The sequence below is a fragment of the Chiloscyllium plagiosum genome, unplaced genomic scaffold, assembly GCF_037043375.1.
Source record: "Chiloscyllium plagiosum isolate Xiang-an unplaced genomic scaffold, Cpla_swu_hap1 HiC_scaffold_2, whole genome shotgun sequence".
NCBI classification, from domain to species: Eukaryota; Metazoa; Chordata; class Chondrichthyes; order Orectolobiformes; family Hemiscylliidae; genus Chiloscyllium; species Chiloscyllium plagiosum.
Window position 1 is genome coordinate 13,544,984 of NW_028270140.1, and position 25,068 is coordinate 13,570,051.

The 25,068-nt window shown below is 39.3% G+C and overlaps 1 protein-coding gene across 4 annotated transcripts in view; it reads right to left on the bottom strand.

The window, feature by feature from the left end:
• Positions 1-25,068, bottom strand: part of pax5 (paired box 5) — a 216,165-nt gene that overhangs the window by 38,868 nt on the left and 152,229 nt on the right. For all 4 annotated transcript variants that reach the window (XM_087994671.1, XM_087994680.1, XM_087994686.1 and 1 more), the window contains one exon: positions 12,206-12,307. In XM_087994671.1, the coding sequence (XP_087850797.1) occupies positions 12,206-12,307 (102 nt within the window). The remainder of the gene's footprint in view (positions 1-12,205; positions 12,308-25,068) is intronic.

Consider the following 25,068-nt stretch of genomic DNA (forward strand, 5'->3'; position numbering starts at 1 on the left):
AGAGAAGGTAGATTTAAAAAGAACATGCAGGGCAACTTTTTATTTTACACAGAGAATGGTTCATGTGTGGAATGAACTGCTAGAGAATGTGGTGGGTGCAGGTTCAGTTACAACATTTAAAAGATATTTGGATAAATTCATGAATAGGAAAGGTTTGGAGGGAAAAGATCCAAATGTAGTCAAGTGAGACTAGTTTAGTTTGGGAACATGGTCAGCATGGATTAGTTGGACCGCAGGGGCTATTTCTATGCTGTATGACTCTCTGGTGCAATATGAAACAGGCAGAAATGGTCAATGGCATTTATTGGGCTGGAAGAAGGTTTGTCATGGAGTTTCCCAGGGATCAGTACTTGGATCCTTGCTTTATCTGTTATCTACCTTTGTGTGCAGTGGACAATTTCAAAGTTTGTAGACAATAAAACTTGGGAGGACACCATAGAACTTCAAGAAATCATTGACACATTGGCAGAATGGGCAATTCAAGGCAGAGCAGTGTGAGCTGACATACTTTGATGCAAAGAACATGGAGAGACAGTATAAAAGGCACAGTTGTAGAGTCCCTACCTCAGGGCTAGGAGACTTGATTTTAAGTCCCATCTGCTCTAAAGATGTGTAATAACATCACTGAACAGGTTGATTGGAAAGTATCTAAAAGGTACTATTCTAAAGAGTGTGCAGGAGCAGAAAGGCCTGGCTGTATATCTACATCAATCATTAAAAGTGGCAGGAGAGAAAGAGAGCTGATTTTAAAGCATGCAACATTATAGGCCTCATTATTATAAGTATAGAGTATGAAAACAGGGAGGTTATGATAAAATTACATCTGGCAATGGTTAAACCTCAGCTGGAATATCGTGTGCGGTTCAGAGTGCCATACTATTAGAAGGATGTGAACGTGTTGGAAAGAGATTTACGAGAATGGTTCCAGGGATGAGGAAATACTGGAGAAGTTGAGACTTCTTTTTAAGAGAGGGAAAGCCACAGGGAGATTTGATAAAAGTTTTCAAAATCATAAATTGTCTGGAGAGTGGATAGAGAGAAACAACTTCCATTTGGAAATGGATCGAGAACCTCCAGGCACAGTTTTAAAGTATTTTACAAAAGAGGTAAATTTTAGGCAAGAAAAAAATATTTTCCACACAGCAAGTAGCTGGGGTTTGAAATACAGTGGCTGGAAATGGCATGGAGGCTAGTTCAATTGAGGCATTCAAGCGGGCAGTGCATAATTATTTAAATAGAAACAGAAAATATAGGAGTTTGACAAAATGTTAAAATACTCAGAGAATGAGTGCAAGCATTACGGGTTGGATGGCCTCTTTCTGCACCATAACAACTCTGATTCACCTTATGAAATATCAACTGCCTTCTCATGTGCATATTAAATACCTCCTAGACGTAAAGCTCTTTAACCTCGGTTGCCTCCAGACCAAAACTAAACTGGCCATAAATGTTCTCCAGTTTGTGGATGACTGCAGAATCTGTATACATGCTGCTCCATGATTTCCAAGTGACTCTGGATTCCTTCAATTTGCACACAAGAAACTTGCCTTATCCTTAAACGTTGCCAAAACAAAACACCTACGGAGTCACGTCTAGCCAGAGGCAAATACAACATCTTATATTTGTTGTGGGAGGGACTTCATCTTGAGCACTTCTCATATTTTGCTGCCAACTCTCCCAAAAGGCACCATTGTCAAGGAAATCCTGTGAATCTTAGTGGATCAATTTGTTTTTTTACAAAAACTCAAAAGCTTTCATAGTCATTTTCCTGGTTACAACCAATATATCACTAGATTTATTTGGATGCAGATTCACAGCTGGCTATGGTGGGATTGCAACCCTTTACATCTGTGTTTTTAGTTGAGGTTGCAAGGGGACAAGTGCACATTTGAAGAGGGTCTCAGATCAGAGTAGTGCTGAAGTTATAAAGCTTCATCTCTGACCCACATTCCCAACTAGTCAGACTTGTCAAGAGAAGCTTAGCCTTTATACATAGATACGTTCTGTCAAAATGTCTTACATTTCAACAGTGACTGCATTTTAAAATCTTCTTGGCTATGATGCAATTTACGTCTATGCCCATGAAGGGAATTATTAAAAATATAAGTTCTTTATTGGGTGGCATGGTGGCTCAGTGGTTAGCATTGCTACTTCACAGTTCCAGTGATCCAGATTTGATTCCAGCCTTGGGTCACTGTCTGTGTGGAGTTTGCATTTTCTCCCTGTGTCTATGCAGATTTCCTTGGGGTGCTCCAGTTTCCTCCCACAGCCAAAAGATGGTAGGTTAGGTGGATTGTCCATGGGAAATGCAGGACGGTTGGTGTAGACTCAATGCAGGGAACGATTTCCAATTAACAAATATAAAACACTGAACACACTTGCAGTAGTTTCAGTCAAATGAAACAGAGTAACTTCACAGAGGCTGGAATCCTATCACCGAGTCACCCCTTATTCACACGTGGACAGTCCTTGGCACTGGTACATCTTTCTTAGAGTTTATAAGCAAACAGGAACCAGGACAGTTTGGTGTCTAGTGAAGGTGTAGGCTGTTTCTTTATACCCACCTTCAAAGTTTGAACTGTTCTTTCTATCAAACCATTGGATCATGATGCTCCAACTTATAATTGTCCGCACTTAGAATTAGAGCCCACCCATGAATTCGGCCTGAAGCTATGGGTGGCACTGCATTTTTCTCTTTACATAGACCTAGCAGGGGCTTTTGGTTCGTTATTACAACAAATTTATGTCTGTAAAGGTATTGGTGGAACTTCCTGACTCCAAATATGATTGCTAAACTTTCTTTCTCTATCTGGAAGTATTTTACGCTCTGCATTAGCCAAAGCCCTGGATGCAAATATTATTGAGCATGTCTCTCCATTGGGCCACCTATGAGCTAATACTACCTTGCTGCCATACAGGGAGGCATCGTATGTCAATACCAGATCTCGCATAGAGAGTCAACATCTTAGAGGATGATAACTGTTTCTTCACTTCCCTGAAAGCCTTGTTTGGCTATACAACCATTTCCAAGGCTAACCCTGTTTTTTAAAAAGGTTGATGCAAAGATGCCAGAATGGATGTCAGGTTATGTGTGAACTTCCCGTAATAATTTACCAGCCCACCTAAGCTCTGGTACAGACATGGGAGGTGGGGCACCTTTGATTACCTTCCCTTTATCTTCCAACAGGCGTAATACAATCTTGTTGACTCTGCAGCCCAAGTAGGTCTCTTGGGGTGCTTGGAACACACATCTTTTCCTTCTAAGGTATATGCTTGCCTGAGAAAAACATCTAATCACTGTATCCAAGTTCTCTAAGTGCTCCTTATTGGTCTTCCCTGTTATTAGCACATCATTAGATAAGTGGCGACCTGGGGTAGACTTTGTAAAATGTTCACCATCATCCACAAGGTGAATCTTTCTCAACCAATTTCACCCCATTAAGCTTAGGCCCAAGCCTTTTACTACAAACGTTGGTAACTGAACCAAAGAGGCCAGAACCAAAGTTGTACCCTTAAACTATAAAGGTTCCCCCATATAGGTTCTCAGTATGGCTGCGGCTTTGTGCAAACTTAGAATCCAGAACGAATTTTGTTAAAGGCTGGTTCTGTGACCACTGACACGGCCGCACCGCGTTGACTTCATTTGAACCAGGTGACCATTTAACTAGACATTTATTTTGATTGGTTCGGATTTGGATGTTGCTAAGCAATTTAACTGTTCCAAACCAGATGTATGTGAAATTTCCAGGGTGTGCAGTCTCCGGAGTCTTGGCTAATGAGTTTCGTTATTCAATTTAGGTCTAGTAGGTCTTTGCTGTCTTGAATCCACTTAACAGCAGCAACATAAAAGATAACATATCATACCATGCCTAATCTTTGATGGCAGGATCGAATGGGTCAGTCTTCTGAAATAACAGCACGATGCCAGAAATGCTTGCCCCAACTCAAAGACAACTGTTACGAGCAAATTTCTTCTGGAGCAAGCTTTTCTCCCGTCACCACTGAAATAAATCCGCAGAGGCCAATATCTCCAAGTCACCCTTTATTTTACACATGGAGAGTCCTTGACACAGATCCACTCCCTCAGAACTAGCTCTCAGAGTGAACAGGCTGTCTGACTCCTGTTTATACCAGTCAGCCAGAGCTCGCTGACTGGACCATATTAACAGCCACAATCAGGGAACTCATATTCTATGAGGTCACCTGGCTGACCTCGTTACAATCACTACAATGGGAAAGACAGATGCTGTAGATTTCAATAGAAATTAACCCAACAGTTAAATTAAAAATATCTCCAATAAGTTTCAAACACCTTATTTTATATTATTTGTACATATGTGAGATTCTTTTCATGACCAGATTAGTTGGCACTGTTTTGTTGCCAGCCTTATATGCCATCTTTATCAATTAATTTTGCACACTTCAGCTCAGGTCAAGGCTGTTAATATATTATGATTATCCAAAGAATTTTAAGTAAAAATGAATAAAAAATGTAATAGTATTGGACCTTGTTTCATTGCAGCAATATTTGTGGTTAATGTTTTGTAGACAACACCAAAAAAATATTAGAACTACTTGGCTAAAAATCGGTTTACCCTGCAAATTTGAGATGGGGGGGGAGGCAAGGGTCGGAGTCTGATCTGAGACCTGGCCCTCATCATTTTTATTGTAGTTTGACAGTACACAATTGTTTTGTTGTTATGTAATTCAAATGAATGTAGCATGGGGCTGAGCATTCCCCATGCTGCTGGCTCCTCAGTATAACCAGTCTTCTGTTCTTAAAGACAGGCTATCCTTCTTAACAGCAGCTGCACCTCTAAAAGCTGTCAGCGAGTGATTCTGAGGGAAACCAGAGCACCAACTCAAGGAGAGGCCTTCAAGATGTGGTGATCTCACTCTGGAGGCACTCGTCACAGATGTACATTCCAAAAGAGAGGCCACTCTGGAAACAGGAGGCTGTCATTGCTAAACAGCTGAAGCAGGTGGCAAAGGAAATGAATGCCCAGAATGTAGTCATGAGGACCTGGATTTGTGCTCGAAGATGTTCATGACCTCACAGATATGATCAACGTCAATGAATAGCCACCAGATTACCAATTTCTCACACAATCCAATGATACCACACTTCCACTACCCACCCAAGACTCAACCTTAACACACAAATATTCCAGCTCACTCTCACACCTTCCAATTCTGCCAGCCTTACACCAACTGGCTTCACATTCCTCCAGATAAATAACCATCACCCAGATACAGCACACCCAATTCATAGCATTCTTCTCTGTCTCTGGCAAGTAGCAGCCACATGTTACAAGGGATAGAGAGAAAGAGAGAGAGAGAGAGAGAGAAAAACAACCAGCCATACCAACTTTGTCCCATACTCCTTTGCAGAAATTGTGCTCACAATCCTTGGATTGACCACAAATTGGCCATGGTATTTGGTTATTATCAAGGTCTTCAAAGATGACAGCAGCCCCAGCCTTCTCAACTTCCTGCATACCCTCATCCTGCTATCTGGCATGAAGTGAAAGCTGGAGGCAATGTGATGGACCTCTTGGTTACTGCCCCTCACTCTTACCATTCTGGAAGCAAGCTTAGGAGAGAGCAGAGAGGGACTTGCAGCAGCTATAAAAGATTGTGTGGTGAATGCATGGCTTTATAGTCCTCAGACATCATTCAAAAGAAAATGCAAGTATGACCTTACAGAGAAGAAAATAAGTCATGTGTTGGTAAGCACTTTCCTCTTTTTGCTTTCTAAACTGAGGTCAGATTAGGTGCTGGAAATTAAACACTTCAATCAGGTTTGCATTTATAAAAATAAGTACATGGAGCAAGTCTAGAGGTATTAACTAATATTGATTGTTTAAAAAGGTTATGAACCAATTGACAAAAAGGGAATAGAGAGGGTTTTTACATCATGTAAGGGAATCTGAATGCTGTTGCTTGCAATTCATGCACTGTGTAAAGTTTCAGGATATTTCACATATCTTGGGGGACCACATGTGTACGAAGTGTCTCCAGGAACTTAACCTCAAGCTCAGGATTTCCAAATTTGACATATAGCCAGTGTCACTACGGAGCATCTGGAATGATCAAATGTTCATGTATCATGTGTTCCAGGAACCTACAGGCATTGGGAGGTCAAGATAGTAGCTGATGGCCATCCAGAATAGCAGGAGGCAGTAGGTAAGTATGAGGGTGTGGGTCACTCACAAATAGATACTCAGTGTTAGAGACAACTTGCAATGGTGATGACCCGAAAGAGGCCAGTCCAGAGAATGGCACCAGTGTGCAAGGCACTAAACAGAATGGAACAGCAAAGATGCAGCTGCAATTGTTAAAGCTAATCCAGTTGTATAAGGTATTTACTTCCAAAAGTGTTAATTCCGTGGAGCATTAGAAGGATTTGGTGGGAAATCAGCTCTGGATGACAAATGAAATCGACAAGCCATCTAGGTCCCCTCATGGTTTTAGTAACAAAGTCTATTATACCAAAGTAACTTATACCTAATCATTATCATGCAATAAACTACATGATGTTTAAGATAAGAGCCTGCCTCATGACACTACCTTCTGATTTTCCTTTATCACACTAAACTAAGTGGGCCCTGTAAATCCAAACTTGAAAGTTGGACAGTGACAATAAAACCACCTTATGGTGACCATGAATCTAGCTTTCTCATACAACATAGTGAGCAGTGGTGAGGATTTATCACACAACAGATTCCATACTTCAGGAGATCACACAGGTACTTCTGTGTTTGTGTATGCCATATAGTGTATTTTCTTCTCAGTACCAGACTAAAACGTACCATAGAGAGGGTGCTGAATATTCTTAGATTAGATTCCCTACAGTATGGAAACAGGCACAACAAATTTGGCCCAACAAATCCACACCAACCCACCAAAGAGTAACCCACAAGGACCCATTCCCCTACCCTGATTAATTCACCTAACACTTTGGGCAATTCAGCAAGGCCAATTCACCTAACCTGCACATCTTTGGATTGGAGGAGGAAACCGGAGCATCCGGAGGAAACCACGCAGACACGTGGAGAATGACAGCCACACAGACAGTTGCCTGAAGTCAGGGTCCGTGGCGCTGTGAGGCAGCGTGACACCCTTCAGGGGTGCAAAGGGAAGGGAGTAAGCCAAAAATTGTGGTGCACTTCAGTCCAATGGGAAAAGGAATATAAATTAGAAAAGCTTTAATGCAGAGGTTAGGACATTGGTGATTCCATATCTGGAGCATTGGGATGGTAAAAGATATTATTTCTTTAGAAGCAATTCAAAAATTTGACTCATTTCTGGGATGAAAGGCTTACCTTAACAAGAAAGGCAGGATAAGTTGCACCTTTGAGCATTGGAATTTTGGAGAATAGGAGTTGATCCTCCTGAAATAAATAATTTCTTGAGAAGCCTGGATAGGATGGATCCGGACAACATTTCTTCATGTGGAGGAGGCTTAAGCTACGAGACATTGTTTAAGAATAAGAGGACTCCCTTATAAGACAGAGATGAGGAGAATTTCTTTCTTTCAAAGTGTTGCTATCCGTGGAATTCTCTTCCCCAGAAGGTGGTGGAGGCTGGATGTTTAAATTTATTAAAGACTGTGTTAGATATATTTTTGATAGACAAGGAAGTCAAGGGATTTAGGGTGCAGACATGAAAGTAGAGCTGAGCATGGCCCACAAGGGTAAGTTTCAGATCTTGGAGACAACAGGCACCTTTCCAAGGAAGTCAGGTTGTACCTCAACAGGACTGGGACCATTGTCTTCATGGAGTGGTTCACATGTGCTTTGGGAGGGTTTAAACTAAATTGGGCGGCACGGTGGCACAGTGGTTAGCACTGCTGCCTCACAGCGCCAGAGACCCGGGTTCAATTCCCGACTCAGGCGACTGACTGTGTGGAGTTTGCACATTCTCCCTGTGTCTGCGTGGGTTTCCTCCGGGTGCTCCGGTTTCCTCCCACAGTCACAAAGATGTGCGGGTCAGGTGAATTGGCCATGCTAAATTGCCCGTAGTGTTAGGTTAAAGGGGTAAATGTAGGGGTCTGGGTGGGTTGCGCTTCGGCGGGTCGGTGTGGACTTGTTGGGCCGAAGGGCCTGTTTCCACACTGTAAGTAATCTAATCTAATCTAATCTAATCTAAATTGACAGAGAATGGGCACTAGCTACACAAGTAGGAAAGGAATGAGGCGCATAAAGTGAGTGTGTCAGGCAGTGCTATTGAAGAGAATAGTTCCATATCAAACAGGAACAGACCAAGAATGACAATGCAGCACACCCCAACAGGTTTAACATGCATATACATACACACAGAAAAGTGTGGTAAATATGTTTGATGGACTTCAAGTACAAATAGCTACATGAGAAGATAATGTAAAACCATTAAAGAAGCATAGCTTAAAGTGGTGAGTATCTTGTGCCTATTATTCAAGGATATAAAGTGTTCAGAACAGATAGACAAGAAGAAAAGGAAGTAGTACTGATAAGTGTTGGAAAAGGGAAAGACCATGTGGAGACAAGGTCAGAACCCATTTGGTTAGAGATGAGAAATAAAATAGGCTCCAAAAAAAACCTGACAAAGCTAGAGGAGCAAATTGGCAGTGAAATCACAGAGAGGAGAAAGTGAGCACCGCAGACGCTGGAGATCACAGTCAAAAAGTGTGGTGCAGGAAAAGCACAGCCGGTCAGGCAGCATCCGAGGAGCAGGAGTGTCAATATTTCGAGCATAAGCTCTTCATCAGGTATGTGCAAGAACTGTATGATAGTGGGAGACTTTAATTTCAGGAGAGTATCCTTGGTCAATATCTCCCAGACCACCCAAAAAAGAAGCATTGCTAGATATGGTACTGGGAAATGAGGTAAGCTAGGTACCTGGGGGAAACATTTGTGTAAAAGTTATCATTATATCATTAGATTCATAAAAGAGATAAAAGGAAACTACAGAAAGTAGAATATCTAGATTAGAAGCCAACTAATTTTGTTGCAGTGAGAAGGGATCCAGCTGTGATCTTAAAAAGGAAGAGATGCTTCAAATTCAAGCGAAGTTCATACCAACACGCACAAAAGTGAAGGAAACCAAAAACAGGGCTCCTTACATGATAAGGGAGAAAGATCATAATGGCTGAAAAAAAATGCATATGATGCACGTCTGGTGAATGTTTGAAGTGAGGACCATGTAAAATACAATAGGTTGAAAGGTAAAGATGACAAGCAAAAAAAAAAATGAAGATAGAGTGGCGTTCAATACAAAATGGAACCCCAACACTGTCTTCCAGCATGTGAACAGTAAGCAGTGGAGTGGTTTCTATTTAGGAACAAAGAAGGTGATATACATTTAGAGGTGCAGGACAAGGCTAGAATATTTAATGAGTGCATTTTATTGTTGGTTAATTTGAAAAAAGCATCAATGTAGCCATTGATGATCCTCTTCACTGAGATTCTTCTTATTGTTGTGCAGCTTTAATAAGTCATTGACCAGTCACCTTTTCCTAAACACCATCATTGTCATTCCAGTCAAGTTTGGTGGAGAGGCTCAAAGGTTCTTTCCCCTCAAATCCCCACAATCTAGCCCCTGTCAACAAACTGTACCACGGTACAAGTTGATGTGACTGATTTATTTGACTGAAACTAACCAAACTGTCTTTCATGAAGTGCCCTAAAAATGCCTCTTCTGGACATAAATACTTCAGAATGGGAAATCTGACAAGGATTTCAAATGAACAGGCTAGCAAATGTGGAACTGACAGCTCAACTGTGGAACTGGAACCATTTGCATGCTAATTTTCACATTGCTTAACTTGCCAGCAGACTGTAGCACTGAGTTCTCGCACATTCTGAAAAAAAATGCTTGACTGATCTAACTCTATTAATGAGTAAATTATGGTAATTTTGTTATTACAAATGCACAGAAATTTCTAAAACGATTTATTCCTAATTTGATGAACACTTACATTACATTGATTGCCTTTGGTTATAATGTTTTTCTCATCTTAAAGTGACTTTCTTTTAAAAGAAGAGGTTTTGTTGGTGAAAATAAACAAATCTGTTAATTGACAGCACACAGTAAAAGCATTTGGATCGAATGCAGGTGAAATTCGTCTCAGTAATGTCAGACAAACTCACAGCAAATTGAGCATCTTCTTAGCTCTGATTCTGATTTCCTTTTCCAATTGAAATCGTCAAATGTGAAAAGTGGACACAGTTTTAAAGCAGACTGGATTCCTGTGAATAATTCTACCTTCAGTCTCTGTAGCCTTGTGCTTCACCAATGTGCTGTGCAAGTGAGGAATTGTAGGTGGCACCTACAATGAATTGTAAATGGAATGGCCCATAACATATTGAAAGTTATGGGCAAAATTAATTCTTGACACATATGAGTAAGACTCCAGAGAGGGAGAACACATATGTAAGATCTGCCCTTGTATACTACAAGGTAGACAGAGAAAGGACAGTGGGATTCAAACAAGCAAGTTTTAATGAATAATTTCTGCCTGCCTTAAAGTGGGAGTGAGATGTGAATTCTGCAGAGTGATTTCATTTCAATTCATTATGTTAACACAAATTCAAGGAAAATTCCTGGCAAAGCCAATGTTGCCCATATCCCATGTATGAGCAAAATGAAAAGACTCTCAATTAAAAGCTTCATGAAAACACAAAGCACAATTTCAGCTTGTAAAGTATTAATGATTAGCACTGCAATAGTGTCTGCTGCCCTCAGGACTATTCAGGACAAATTTTCAAGGTTTGTATTTGTCACAAACTTTAGAGACATTACTATGTTTTTTTTATTGTTTGTTGATCATTATTTTCTATCACCACTAATTCTGGGCCTGTCAGCATTCAAAGACTAAATGGAAGATAGATAGGCATTGTAGATAGAAACCACAGGAAGAAAGGAAGAAAAACAAAGAAAAAATGTACAGGGAGACACCTACAGAATTGAGACACAAATAAAGAGAACATCAGATACAGAAAGTAAGTAGAATATGTAATACAAGAACAAGCAATTCAGCTAATGCCAATATTTAAGCTCCACTTACTCCTTCTTCTCCATTCTTCCTCACCTAACATTTATCAGCATTTCCTTTCTATCTCATATGCCTATCCTTACAGTACTGGGTTTCACATGGGTGAATACATTTCTCCAGATTTTCCTACTTGATTTGCTGGTGACTATCTTACACTGATGACTTTTAATTTTGCTCCTCCCCTGCAATGGAAGTGCTCTCTTGGTGTCTAATCTATCAGAACCTTTCATATTTTAAATACCTACAATAGGTCATCAGTCAGCCTTATCATAAAGGAAAAGAGATTCAACCACTTCATTCTTTTCTGATAGGTATAACTTTATATTCCCAGTGCCATCACTGTTTTTAAAAAACCCTTCTCAACAGTCTGTCTAATACCTTCATATCCTTTATATGATATGACAACTACAATTGTGCACAGTATCTAAAATGTGAGATAATCAAGGCTTGATACACATCTAACATAGCTTCTCTACTTTTCAAATTCTATCCTTCTACAAATAAACGTGCTCAAACAATTCTGTGATTCATTTTTCATGGTCTTATAAGTTGTGTAATGTGATTTGTGTATTTGTACTCCCAGGCTCCTTTGTTCCTTTAGCCCATTTAAGTCCTTATTTTCAAAAATGTGACCTCCTTATTTTGCTGCAGACACTGGTTTTGCAGTCAGTCAGTAAACTAATGTTTGGCTTATTATTGTTCATGTAATACTGAGCTATATCATTAATAAATAGCACTGAAAACTAATTTGTTAAGGGTCATTTAAAAATAAAATGCATGTTTTCATTAAAAACAAATTACCGGTCTTCTTAAAGGACAGCTGGGCTTCTGAGTCCTGTTTAATGACCAGATTTTCTACCCACATCACAATCTTGAACACCAAACCCTTTTCTGTCGCTGAATGTTGAACATCCCAGGAGATTACTAAATCTGACAGTTAAGTGAAAGAAGAAATATTAGAGATGTATCTAAGTGTTTTATCCCTGTGGAGAAGTGTCTAACTGCATAGAGGTTAATGAGACCAGTGTCTTCGTTCCTTTTCCCAGCGCTTTTTCAGCCAGTAACTGCTTCAGATATCCTTTTCTCTACTGACGCACACAGAAACTGAAACATTTCAGAGAGTTCACCTCAGCCCAGTGCCCTACTCCAAAAGCTGGAATCCACACTCACCGGGCACCATTCCTGTCAGTGTTGGGGCTGGGTAACTGCCCTGAGCAGCAGGGGGCACATGCGGAGGGTAGCCAGGAAGAGTCGTGCTGGCCAAATCGCGACCTGGAAAACAAAACAAAATAAATGAAGCTAAAACAAGGTCTTAGGAATGTCTGTGACATTAGTGCCTGCAGCTCCTGCTGTGATCAGGTCATCCATACCAACACTGTGAAACCTGCCTGTAATGACAACGTCTGGGACAGACATCAGGTGATCACTCCAGGCAGGTGGTCTCTTAACGCAGGTTCATCCATTGACTTATCATTGAGATTGACACCAGGTATTCACCGCAGAGGAATGAGAAAGTCTACTAAACGCGTTACCCTGTCGGAGGGTATCTGACCTGAGACCACATATTGAGACCACACATTGAGGGGACACAGTGAGACTCTATGCAGAGTGGGTATAATTAGATTATAGACAAGGGACATATTTAGATCACTGATAGATGAGATACATTGAGGTTATAGACAAAGGGGATTCAGTTAGTCTTTGGACAAAGGTGGTACAGTTCGGAATGCCCATTGCTGGAAAGTAATGTACACCTGAACTCCCCAAAAGTTTTCACCAAGCCGTATCCATCTAAGACATGTGTTTGATGAAAAGATTTCTTTTGTCACGATGGGACATAGACGTGAGAAAACTTTACTATAAATGGATATAAAAATGATGTATCTGTTTTGAGGAACGGGTACACACCACGAATGTCAGTTGTTTTCAAAGCATGTACATCGGAGACACTGGATGGTGTGTAAGGGTCATAGTCAAAACACCGTTTATGAAGAGTACACCCCCAGGTGATCTATTGTTATTGAGAAGTTTATAATAAAATGGATGCTTGGTAACCTGAGGTGCACATCCAAATGCCTGCTATTATTAAACAATTCAAACCCCATACATCTGACACCTAAGATGTCTAATATTGTGAAACAATATCTGTCATCATGCAGAAACACCCGTTTGAGATTCCCGTTGCTTTTTTTTAAATTCACTCGCAAAACATTGGCATTGCTGGCTGGCCAAAATTTATTGCCTGTTCCTAGCTGCCCTTGAACTGAGTGGTTTACTAAGCCATTACAGAAGTCAGTGAGAGTCAATCACCTTGCAATGGGTCTGGAGTCACATGTGAAGACCAGGTGAGGATAAGAAAGAATATGCACTTCTGGTGTCTGTTATTATGAAGGGACATAAATCTGACATACTGGTCATTGGTATGATCCAGCTGATCTTATTACTGGCCAGGTCAGATCCCAGACTGAAACAGAGCTAGACAGATCATAATGTGGTTTGTTTTTATTTTAACAAAGTAGTCTCTCGCTGAGACTTAATGCGTTCCATGCTGCAGATTTTGCTTCAACAATAATTCAACAATTAAGAAAATAAATTAAGATAAAATAGAATAAAACAAATTATTTATAACACGAATTCAAAGATTTTAAAGCATACAGTAGAAATATAATCCCATTAATCATAAAGTTCTCCTATATAAATTGAAAAGGAAAGCTTTTATATCATAGTCAAAATGCACTCCCAGTACAGTTCCCAAAAAAACTCCACTCCCACTACTCACACTAGAATTCTGTATCTAAAACCTCAATAGGTTTAAAGGTATTTATGACTTTAACTAATAGACTGGAACTGCAGATAACTTCATTCCAAAGCTATTAAGTATCCATATTCAGCTCTTCAAGGTATTATCAGAACACCTTTTGACTGGGACTAACTGATACTTTGCTCTAAAGTAATCAAGTTTTACTATATTCTTCCTTTCTTAGGAACATTGATCTACATAGCCACTTTCATCCAAGAACTTCGCAGGATGCTAATAATTCAAGGTAAAGCAAAAACATACCTCTCTCTCTAAGTTATCGATGTTTTCATTAAGCTTTGAAACCACTCTTGACCTTCTACACTGGAGCTTACCTATCTTGTTCAGCCATAAAACCCAACTAATGTACACAAAATCTCATTATTTCCAAAGCTAGGTCTCAAAACTGTTTTAAAAGGAATCACTGTGGCTACAGAGATACTTACAAGTTAATGATTAATTTCAGACAAACCTCAAAACCCACGATTCTCCGTAACCCAGAATTCCAGGAACACACTTGCAATACTAATTTCTCTTCAATCCATTCATGGATCTGAATATCACTGGCTGTAACAGCATTTCTTAACCATCCCTAATTGCCCAGAGGCAGTTAAGAGTCAACCACCTTGCTGTGAATCTGGAGTCACATGCAGGCCAGACCAGGTACAAATGGCAGATTTTCTTCCCTAAAGTACATCAATGAATCAAATGGGATTCTCCCTAACAATCGGCAATGGCTTCACAATCATTCTAGACTCTTATTTCCAGATTATTACTGAATTCAAATTCCACCATCCATGAAGGCATGATTCAAACCTTAGTCCCCAGAACATTACTGGGCCTCTGGATTTATAGTCTGGCGAAAATATCTCTCATCCATCATCTATTAAATAGCACACAGTTTACATTGCATTACAAAACAGTGAAACCTTAACATACTCGCCGTTACAAAGTGATGCATACTCAAAATGCTTCTTTCTATGAAGAAGCATAATTAAAATATCTCTGGCTGTACTTTCTCTGCAGATTCTCCATTTCCAACATTTACCATTTGTTTCCTTTTCATTTCAAGAAAATCTAAGGTGAACTGGTGATCCTGGGCACGATTGTGACTCAGGCCTAAGCGAGATGTATCTTCGTGTAACGTGAGTTTCCAACTCTGCTGGTACTGTGCGATGGGTTCTCAAAGCTGTGGCTGCCTATGCCTTGAATCACCAGTTACCAGTCTACACCACCAGTATCTGTATGACACAGTACAATGAACAATGCACTTGCCAAGTTAATAGGATAGCAAGTGAAGCAATTACTAATGTGATGACTAGTAATGATTGCCTGGGCTGCGGGAAGCTTTGTTGAGGCTTATTGATGATGTGCTAGCTGGGACAATATATGCATGATGACTAAATTGCTAATATACCATGGACATTTTTTCCCACTTAGTCCTTCACACAGTTATTAGAAGAATCCAAACTCTGAATTCTTGTATGACCTGCAAACACAAAAGCCAATAATCACTGGATCCACTTATTAACAGCTTTAGTAAAGCTGATTCTTTAGTTGCATATTAATATATATCCATTGCTACAATTAAAGCTGCAGGAATTCTTTTCATCCCTCTTTTTGAATTAAATAGTCCACATTCCTGGCAGAAATTTGAACCCCATCTTTTGGTTTTTAGTTTAATTTGTTTTAGCCTTCTCCAGTAAAATAAAAATGATTTCGTTCAAATAACATCACAATTGCCCTTAAATTAATAACACTTCAGAATAATTAGCCATTCAGAGTGGAGGAAAAAACTGATTTTCTTTTCTTTCATGGAATGTGGAATTGAGGTAAGTTAGGATGTTGCTCACTCTAAATGCCCTTGAGAAGATGGTGACAAAGCTCTTTCTTGGATTGCTGTCATCCATTCAAATATCTGATTAGTGTCACTTTGAGTTTGATCACTGGTTTTATTTGCCTGTTGTTAGATTGGGAAATATTTCTCTGTTCTGCCTGTGAAGAAAGCTTAACGGATGTATTTTTATGACCTTAGGATTCTGTTTTACACACTTTTGGCAGCTTAATCAAGGATTCTCTACAAAGCCCTCAGAGGATTTTGTATAGCAGAAATTCACAGGAGACAGTTTAAGAGTGCCACAGACAAATTAGAATGGACACTGACAATCGGCACAAGGAAATGTGCTTCTGCAGACTTAAATTTCAAATGTCATTTACTGAATTCCACCCGATTAACTCATTGGGCTAAAAACAAGCAAAAGAGCATCTGGGGAACAGAAAGCTCTACAAATCTGCAGAAGTCTATAGAAAGCTCTGCTATACTATATACATGGTTGCTTATAGGCCAGGACAGTGGTGTAGACACACATACAAATATATACACAGAAAGAGATTGGCATCAATCTGTCTCCATTCTGGCATTAGCAATGCCTCAGTAAATATCTATGACTAACCTTTCACTCGGTTTGACCATTAAAGCCTCGTAATACCTGAGCAGAAAGGGGAACAATGAAAACTATCTCACTTTGCTGGATGATTAATATCTCTTCTGTGTTTGTTGCGATAAAATATAACAGCAGTTGGTTTCATTGGCATTTTCTCCTCTCTCCCCTAAGGAAAACAACAGCATATACTTATCCAAATTGGTTTTCATCAAGTTGTCCACTTTACTTACCTTGGATTGGTCAACAATTAAACTGCGTCATGTGCTGTGATACTGACCCATATTAATCCTAGCTTCTATACCTGACCTAAGGGTCTTCTGGTGCAGTGATAGTGCCCCTACCTCTGAGCCAGGAGATTTATGTTCAAGTTCCACTTGCTCTGCAGGTGTGTCATAACATTTCTGAATAGGTTAATTAGAAAATATCTACCCCTGATCTGTACCTGGTTGATAGAACTTTATGTTCTGACACAGATAGTGCATGCATTATCTATTAATGCATTCTAATAGTTCCTACATTACAATCGTGACTCACTTCAAACGAACATCATTGATTGTAAATGTTTTGTGATGTCCTGAAATCATACAAGACACCAAATAAATACAGGAATTTGTTTCTCCGGTTCTAACAAGGAGCAGATTTTACACAGAATGTGTCCTGGGAAATTGCTGGCATTTAGATCATGATGTTTGAAAGGGTAACTAATGAGGAATGGTTTCTATTGGTAGATGGACCAACAACCTGAAAACGCAGATTTAAGATAATTGACAAAAGAACCAGTGGCAAATAAGGAGTGTTGTATGATGCAATGTGAAATACATTGTCTAAATGGGCTGTAGTAAATATAGATTCAATCAAATTTCAAAAAAAGAGTTAAATAAACACATTAAAAGGAAGAATTTCATAGGACTATGGGGGAAAGGCCTAGGATTGATTGGAGGGATCATTCAAAGAGGCAACATTGTCATGATGGGCCAAATGGTCATTTTTGAATTGCAACTATTTCATTCCATATAGCACAGGAGGTGGTTATTTGGTCCATAGTGATGCTCTGCAAACAGCAATTCAGCTAGTCCAACACTCCTCCAACCCTGCACATTTTTTCCATTGCATTACTTCTCTCATTTCCTTTGAATGCCACAACTGAATCTGTCTTTCACATACTCTCAGACAGCGTAAGCTAAATCATTAATTAAACAAAAAAAAGCTTTCCCTTACTTTGTCTTTTGTTCTTTTAACAGTCGCTTTGGATCTGCTCTGATCCTTCTCCCAGTGGAATGGTTCTCTCTACATACTATGTCTAGATCTATCATAACTTCCTCTTAATCTTCTCTTCTCACCAGAGAGTAACTCCAGCCTATCCAACATATCCCATTAATCAGTTACTTGTCCCTGGATCCATTCTTATAAGTCTTTTCTGTACCTTGTCTAAAATCTTGACATCCTACCCAAACAGTGATGGCCAGAATTGGATACAATATTCCAAATGAAACTGAGCCCATGTTTTATCAAAATTCATCAACATTCCTTAATTTTCATGTTCCAAGCCTCTACTGATAGAACCTACAATCAGTAGAGTGTGTTCTATGTCTTTTCAACTACTTTTTCTGACTGCCCCAGCACCTTCAATGATTTGTGCACATGTACTCTCAGGTCGCTGTCTCTTCTTGCAACCTCTTTAGAATTATACCATGCAGTTCATATTGTCTCTCCTCATTATTTTTACAAATTTCTGGACTAAATTTCATCTGTCACATGCTTGCCCATTCCACTAGCCTATATCCTTTTCTACAACTTCCTGTTCATTCATTTTAATACATCGTCCATGTGCCTGAAAATTCCCAAAATGCACTGATTGGGAACAGCCACTGTTATAATTGAAATCAGAGTTACTGGTTCACTATTAAATATGTTCTACGCAGGGAAATGCAAGTAAGGAATAGTCAACTGTGGTGCTCCCCATTGTTAAATAGCTTAAACAGTCTGGTCTTCTATGTGAGTGAGGTAGCGTTATACTATTGTCAGCCATCACCTTTAAAGAAAGCACAAAAGGGAAATGTTTGGGCCTAATTAAGTTATCAGTCAGCCAGAATATGATTGGTTAACATTGTGCCAGCTCACTGACAACTGGAAAATCTTTATTTCAATAAGTATGTGAATAAAGAGCAGCAGAACCATATCAGAATCCCTATTTATGGGTGCACTGGACTATTCATACTCCCGTCCAATGGGAATGGAGTGACAATGTCCTCATCACATTTAGCTGGGCCTCCTGCTGACCTCCTCCCAGGGACTCTGAGTTAGGATAATGACCTGCCTGCTTAACAGAGCCTTTGTTAGAGCAAAATAACTAGAGCTCAATCGGTTGGATCCATAAACAGTGGCAGGAAGGTGTCACCTTGTGTGCCGCAAGCAGGGAAAAAGACAGCAGCAGAAAGTCCTGAAAAATCTAGCATGATAGAAGATAGCATCAATAAAGTCTTCAGTGAGGCTTTCCATTTGTGTGTGGAAGAACAGTTGCCCAGCAGCTCTGCTGCTGTTTCTACATTTTCAGTGTTCATGTTGAGTTCCTCCACACATTATCTCATTAGTGTTGGATAAAATAACATTAACGTACATTCAACTGGACTGCTTTCGATGGCTAGATTATTCTTTCTGACAAGAGGTCTGCACTTTATCTACACAGGATGGCACTACAGGTACTAAATGAAATCAGTAGTGAGAACAGTGCTGACCCAAGGACTGAGAGGGCAAAACTAATACCTCTGTACATTAAATGTTGATAAGGTAGATACAATTATCGATCATATTACTAGTTGCCTGGAATTACCAGCTGAAGATGGGGTGGGGGGGTGGGGGGAGAAGTTAACATTAACTATGAGCATTACAGTGGTACTGTTATGACCTAGACAGGAGGTATGTAATAATGAGTATTCCAACAGACTACTGTCATTGCATAGACCAGTACAAACAAATGAAAGGAAAGCATTTAGCATTAATCAATCACATCCAGTGCAGTGAATGAAAACCAAAGACAGACTTCCTTGAAACAATAAGGCTGTGCAGTTAATAACAAATATAATGATGATATGTTACAAACCATGCAATGATAAATCAGCTCAATGTGCTTAACCAATTCCATTCCACTGTCTTCATTCATGTTCTTGCCCTTTAATTGGCTTGCCACACTTAATTTTATCTTGCACTAATTTAGTGCATTAGTGATAATCAAAATAAAATGTAGACACACCATTTGTTTCTTTACTTGCACTAATGCTGTGAGTTATCTTAGAATGCTCGAAAACCCACTCAACCCTGGAACATTTCCTTTTCCAGGATATAACTAAGTAAATGGTCCAGGGCCATTATTCAGTGAAGTTAAATAACGCTGTCCTCATCGTGCCCCATCTCCACAACCTTTCCTCCAGTTTTCTCCCTGACCCTATTTTTCTAAAGAAGGCCAATTATTGGATCACACCAACTTTCCAAGATTTTCTAAAGAGACTATTCATCATGTGTGCACCTTAATGGGATGTATTCAAATAGAGTGGGTGATTGCCTTGGGGAAAACATCCATTCCATCTATAATCATGGTCCCCAGCTTCCAGTTGCTCATCAATTTAATTTTCTACCTTGCTCACAAGTCCAAGTTTCCAGTCCTTAGCCTCCTATCAGTGTTACCATGAAATTCAACGTAAGCCTGAGGAACAGCAACTTATGTTTCAACAGGCCCTTCATTAAAGTCTTCTGGACTGAATTTCATGATTGACAATTTTATATGTAACTTATGCTTCCTTGTTTATTTTTCGCTTTTGTTTTCCTTCTTTTTATTTTTACTTTTGTACAGCTGCACACGATCCTGTGATTTATACATCCTGTAGACATACCATTTGTTTCTTTACTTGTTACTGCTCCCCCTGGCCTTGCACCATAAAGTCTTTAATCGTTTCTCCCCTCCACCCTATCAGGGATTTTTTTAACCCAACTTTTCAGTTGCTCAAAGTCTATTATATTCCAAACATTTCCCCGTTGTAGAAAGGTCACAAACCTCTGTTTCTTACTCTCAATATAGCTGTTGAGTATGTCCAGCACTTTTTATTTTGATTGTCACAGCGACCGTCTTGTTGGGCTGCAGCAATCAAGGGAGGTGTTAGGAAGGAGGAGTCACTAAGTTTCATTAAACTGGTTCATCAACCCGTAAGGCCTTAGTCACATTTTGGTTCATCTCCTGACAGGTCTGGTAGCCTGTATGGAGAAGTTCTGAAGAAAGATCACTGGACTCAAAACATTAACTCTGTTGTCTCTCTCCATAGATGCTACCAGATCTGCTGAGTTTCTCCAGCAATTTCTGTTTTTGTTTGTTTCAGAACTTCATCATCGGTAGTTCTTCATTTTATTTTCAGTTCTTATCCTGGCTGATGATGATTCATTCCACAGAATGGAAGCTATGCAATTTATTTCCTTTATCTTTGAATCTTGTAAGCTTATGTAGAAATAACTTCCATTTATAAATTTAAACATTTGTGACATCATGTTGAGGTATTGGTAATAAAAAAAATCATACATCAATTCATAGCAGGCAGCAATATCAAATATACCTAAGTACCCTTGACTTTTACATCAATTTGCTTCAGAATTATAATCCTATCGTACTAGGCAGAACTTTGAATAACTAGACCAAACCACTCTCATGTAATTCTGACTGAATCCAGCAACTTTGTGCAAGTTGGTATCAATATGTTGTTGTAATCAGACATTATAATTATTATAATAGTAAAGTGCACATGAAATTGGATTGAGATAGTCCAAGCTCATTTCTACAAGACGTAGAAAAGGTAAAAACCCATAACAACACATAATAATATTTGAGAAAATAATTTTTCTGTTGAAGTCTCAACTCTGAAACTGTGTTCTTCCTTCAGACAAGAACAAATTATCTAATCCACCATCCCAAGCCTTAAGAAACTACAGTGGTCTTTCCACAAAGCTAGTGCTTATTGCACATTTAATTATCTTTAGGTCACCAAAAGTAAATCAGTTAGTCCGGATGTGGAATCAGATATAGATGAGACAGGGGAGGGCTGACAGTTGCCTTCTTAGAGGTGAGGAACCTTTATGAATCTGCTACATTTTCTTTTAATGATCAATCAAGACTTTTTGCAGTCATTTTCTGCGGCAATCCACATTTTCAGGTTTATCAGATTCAGTTTTACAACTTGCCATGGTGGGATTCCAGGTATTTGAAGAAGTAATTCACAATCTACTCTAAGATGTGCAATGTTCAGACACTTTGCAAATTATTTTTTACTGAATGTTATCGTCTATATATAAACAGATACAGCAACTGCAAATATATGGGTTTTTTTCCAGTTGAAATGGGAATGATTTCAAAATCAGTTATGAACGAATCTAGATATTTGTCTTTTCAAATATACATCAAAAATAGTTTTGATTTCATAACAACAACTTGCATTTACACCGTATCTTTAACACTGCAAAATATCTCAAGAAAGTTCAACCTACTGTCACCTCCAAAGGTGTAGCACACTCTCAGCACTATACTGAAGTGATAATGTAGGATACCATTTTGGAGGCATTGGCATTTGCAAGAGCAGCTAACCATTTTATAATTGTTGAAGGAAGCTGTCACCTTCGAGCCAGATTTCCATCATTAATTGTGAGATGAAATTCATTTTCTGTATTCCTCTGAAATTTGATGAAGACTGTAGCACTCAAGCTCAGGATATTTTGACTGCTGATTACATTTGATTCTGCTTAGTAATATGGGCAGGACACTATGAGAGTATTTTATTGGAGCATTCAAAAGTCACTGAAGAGCAGTTCAAGAGTCAGTTTGAGTCTATCAGAAGTCTCCAATGTAGCTGGACAGTTGCTGCTAGCTGGCTATATGGCCGGTGCTCAGGAAAAGTATCGAGAGCTGCTGTTATCGAGCTGTGAAGCTGAAGCTCAGGAGAAATCCCAGGACCCTTTTCTTGGCTGTGCTGTGGTAAAAGTTAGGTCTAAAGAGAATCCAGGAGAAACATTGATAGTTCAGTGCAGCTGAGAGTGAGAGAAGGGGGGTCCACTAGCAACATTTGTTTGTTCCATCTGAGAAATACTGGAACTCTCAGATATTCGAGCAATTTCATAGAATCATAGAGATTTATAGCATGGAAACAGACCCTTCGGTCCAACTCATCCATGCTGACCAGATATCCTAAATTAATTTACCAGCATTTGGCCCACATCCCTCTAAACGCTTCCTGTTCATATAAACATCCAAATCCCTTTTAAATGTTGTAATTCGTCCCAGTTTCCACCACCTCGTCTGGTAGCTCATTCCATACATGCACCATCTACTGCATGAAAAAGTTGCCCATTGGGTCCCTTTTAAATATTTCCCCTCTCACCTTAAATGTATGCCCTCCAGTTTTTGGACTCCCCTACCCTGGGGAAAAGACCTTAACTATTCACCCTATTCATGCCCCTCATGATTTTATAAACTTCTATAAAGTCACCTTGCAGCTTCTGACACTCCAGGGAAAGGGTCTCACTGTTTGGTAAAAAGTTGAAATTGTGCCAATAATTAGGTAGTTGCAAGCAGTTTCAGGAATTATAGGGAATGCAGTCTTGGGAGAAGAGATTGAATGACCATAACGTGAGAAGTTGTGATAGAATAGCACTGAAGGAGTTCCGAGGCTGTATCTTCCTAAGTGAACAATTAGAATCCGTTTTGATGGGATTTGATGTCCCACAATGTCCCTAACATGGGGATGTGTTGCTGAGAAATCCATGGAATCTGTCTTGAATGCATTTCCTATTTGATGTGCTCTATGGACTGTTCAACCATGGTTTGCCTGTTTATCTAAATTTACCTCAATGCTGAGTGCTAGTCTAAAAGTCATACATATAAGTACATTTTATTTTTATAATCTTCTAGTCTAATAAAGCTTATTTTGCTTATTTTAAAAATGTGGAATTTTGCAGCTTTATTATCTTAGTCAGTATCTCAGATTTCAAATTCCATTCTCCTTTAAACAAAAAGGTTACTGGTCCCTCGTCAGACCAGAGGTCTGATCTGAGATCATAACATAAATTAACAGTTCTCATCTGCCAATCTAATTTTTAAAATACTTGTCCTGGAAACCATAAATTGGTAGGGTTTTGCTCATTATCTTAGGTATTAACAGAAGTTACATTGAACAGATTAATTAGAAATGAGCATAAGTATTAATGTGCCTGAACAAAATGACTCTCTTTGGGTTAGTGAGGAGAATTTCACATCTCTATGGAGCCCTGTGAGCCTTTCAAACCATTCAGTAGATGGAGAAGTGAAGATCAGGTTATGGAAACGCCTCAGCGTTTTTTAATCTATAATGGCTATATCACTGGAAATCAGAATCCAATATTAACTGAAGCCTTCAGCAATGCAGACAATCTCTAATTTTGAGTATACTCTGACAAATATTAATTTTAGTTTTAACTGACCTCGCTTGGATTTATCTCTGTAAAATTAGCACATAAAAAACATAAAAGTCCAGAATTGACATTAATTGACCACTTAAGTGCCTCATTGGTCCCTGCTGCTATTTTACCCATAGCAAGGGAAGATTCGCATCAACAGTTAGCCTATAAGATTTTGTTAACAGGGTAGACTGCTGTTGGTTGAGGAGAGGGTCTCTTTAGGGAAACTCTGTACCTAGTGGAATCACTACTTCCTCAAGGTAATGCCCACCCCTTTGCCCTCTCAAACACTACCCTCCAAACCCCTCACTGGAGCCTTCCAGCCAGATTCTCCTTCACCCTGAACCTTCCTTCTCTCTCAGGCTTCCAAAATTATCTTCTTCATTAAGGACCAGCAGCAAGCCATTGCTCAAATTTGCTGTTCCTGATGAAGGCCTTATGCTCGAAACATCGATTTTCCTGCTCCTCGGATGCTGCCTAACCTGCTGTGCTTTTCCAGCACCACACTCTTCGACTCTGATCCCCAGCACTTGCAGTCCTCACTTGCTCCCAGCAGAGCTGCTGGCCAATCTGATTGGTTAGCAATGCTCAAAGACAGGACTTCCTCCCTACATGGGGGCAGACATCTCAGTATGAGCCAACACCACTCTGAATGGAAAATGGCTGTGGGGCAGTATGTTTTTCTCGGGTGTGTTCCTGACCAACATTTTAGCTGAGGGAGCAGTAGCCGTAAAATCCAACTCAGCGTCTAAGCTGATTGCTATATTACTGTGCACAAATTGGCTCTGCATTTGTCCATGATATATTCTTTGGTTGCAAGGCATTTTGAGATGCTCTGAGATCTCTTTAAAATGTAGCATACTGAGAGTGTAAAAATGCCATTTGCACAAAAATAGCATTAATTAATAGTAATATTATATTGAATAAGTATTCTCATTCAAAAATTGCAGGTAGATATTTTCTATGCCATTTATTGACCTTCAATTAAAAAGCAAATATAATAAATATACAGGTGAATTTTGCAGTTTTTCAGTCTCGCTTATTTGTTCATATGCTTTCTATTTTAATATGCTGCTATAACAAAAGATACTTGAACATAAACCTGTACTCAACAATAATTCTACTTGATAAATTCTGAAACTGAATGTTGTTCATTTGCGAACAAAAAAAATTCAGTGGTTTGAAAAAAAGTCGTGAATTGTTTTCATATTAGAGGGGGAAAATGATTACTTCTGTCTATGCATGATAAATGACCTTATTTACAAAAGACATCAGTCATACAGGCACACACACACAGAGGCAGGCTATGGTCATTAATTCCACTCAAA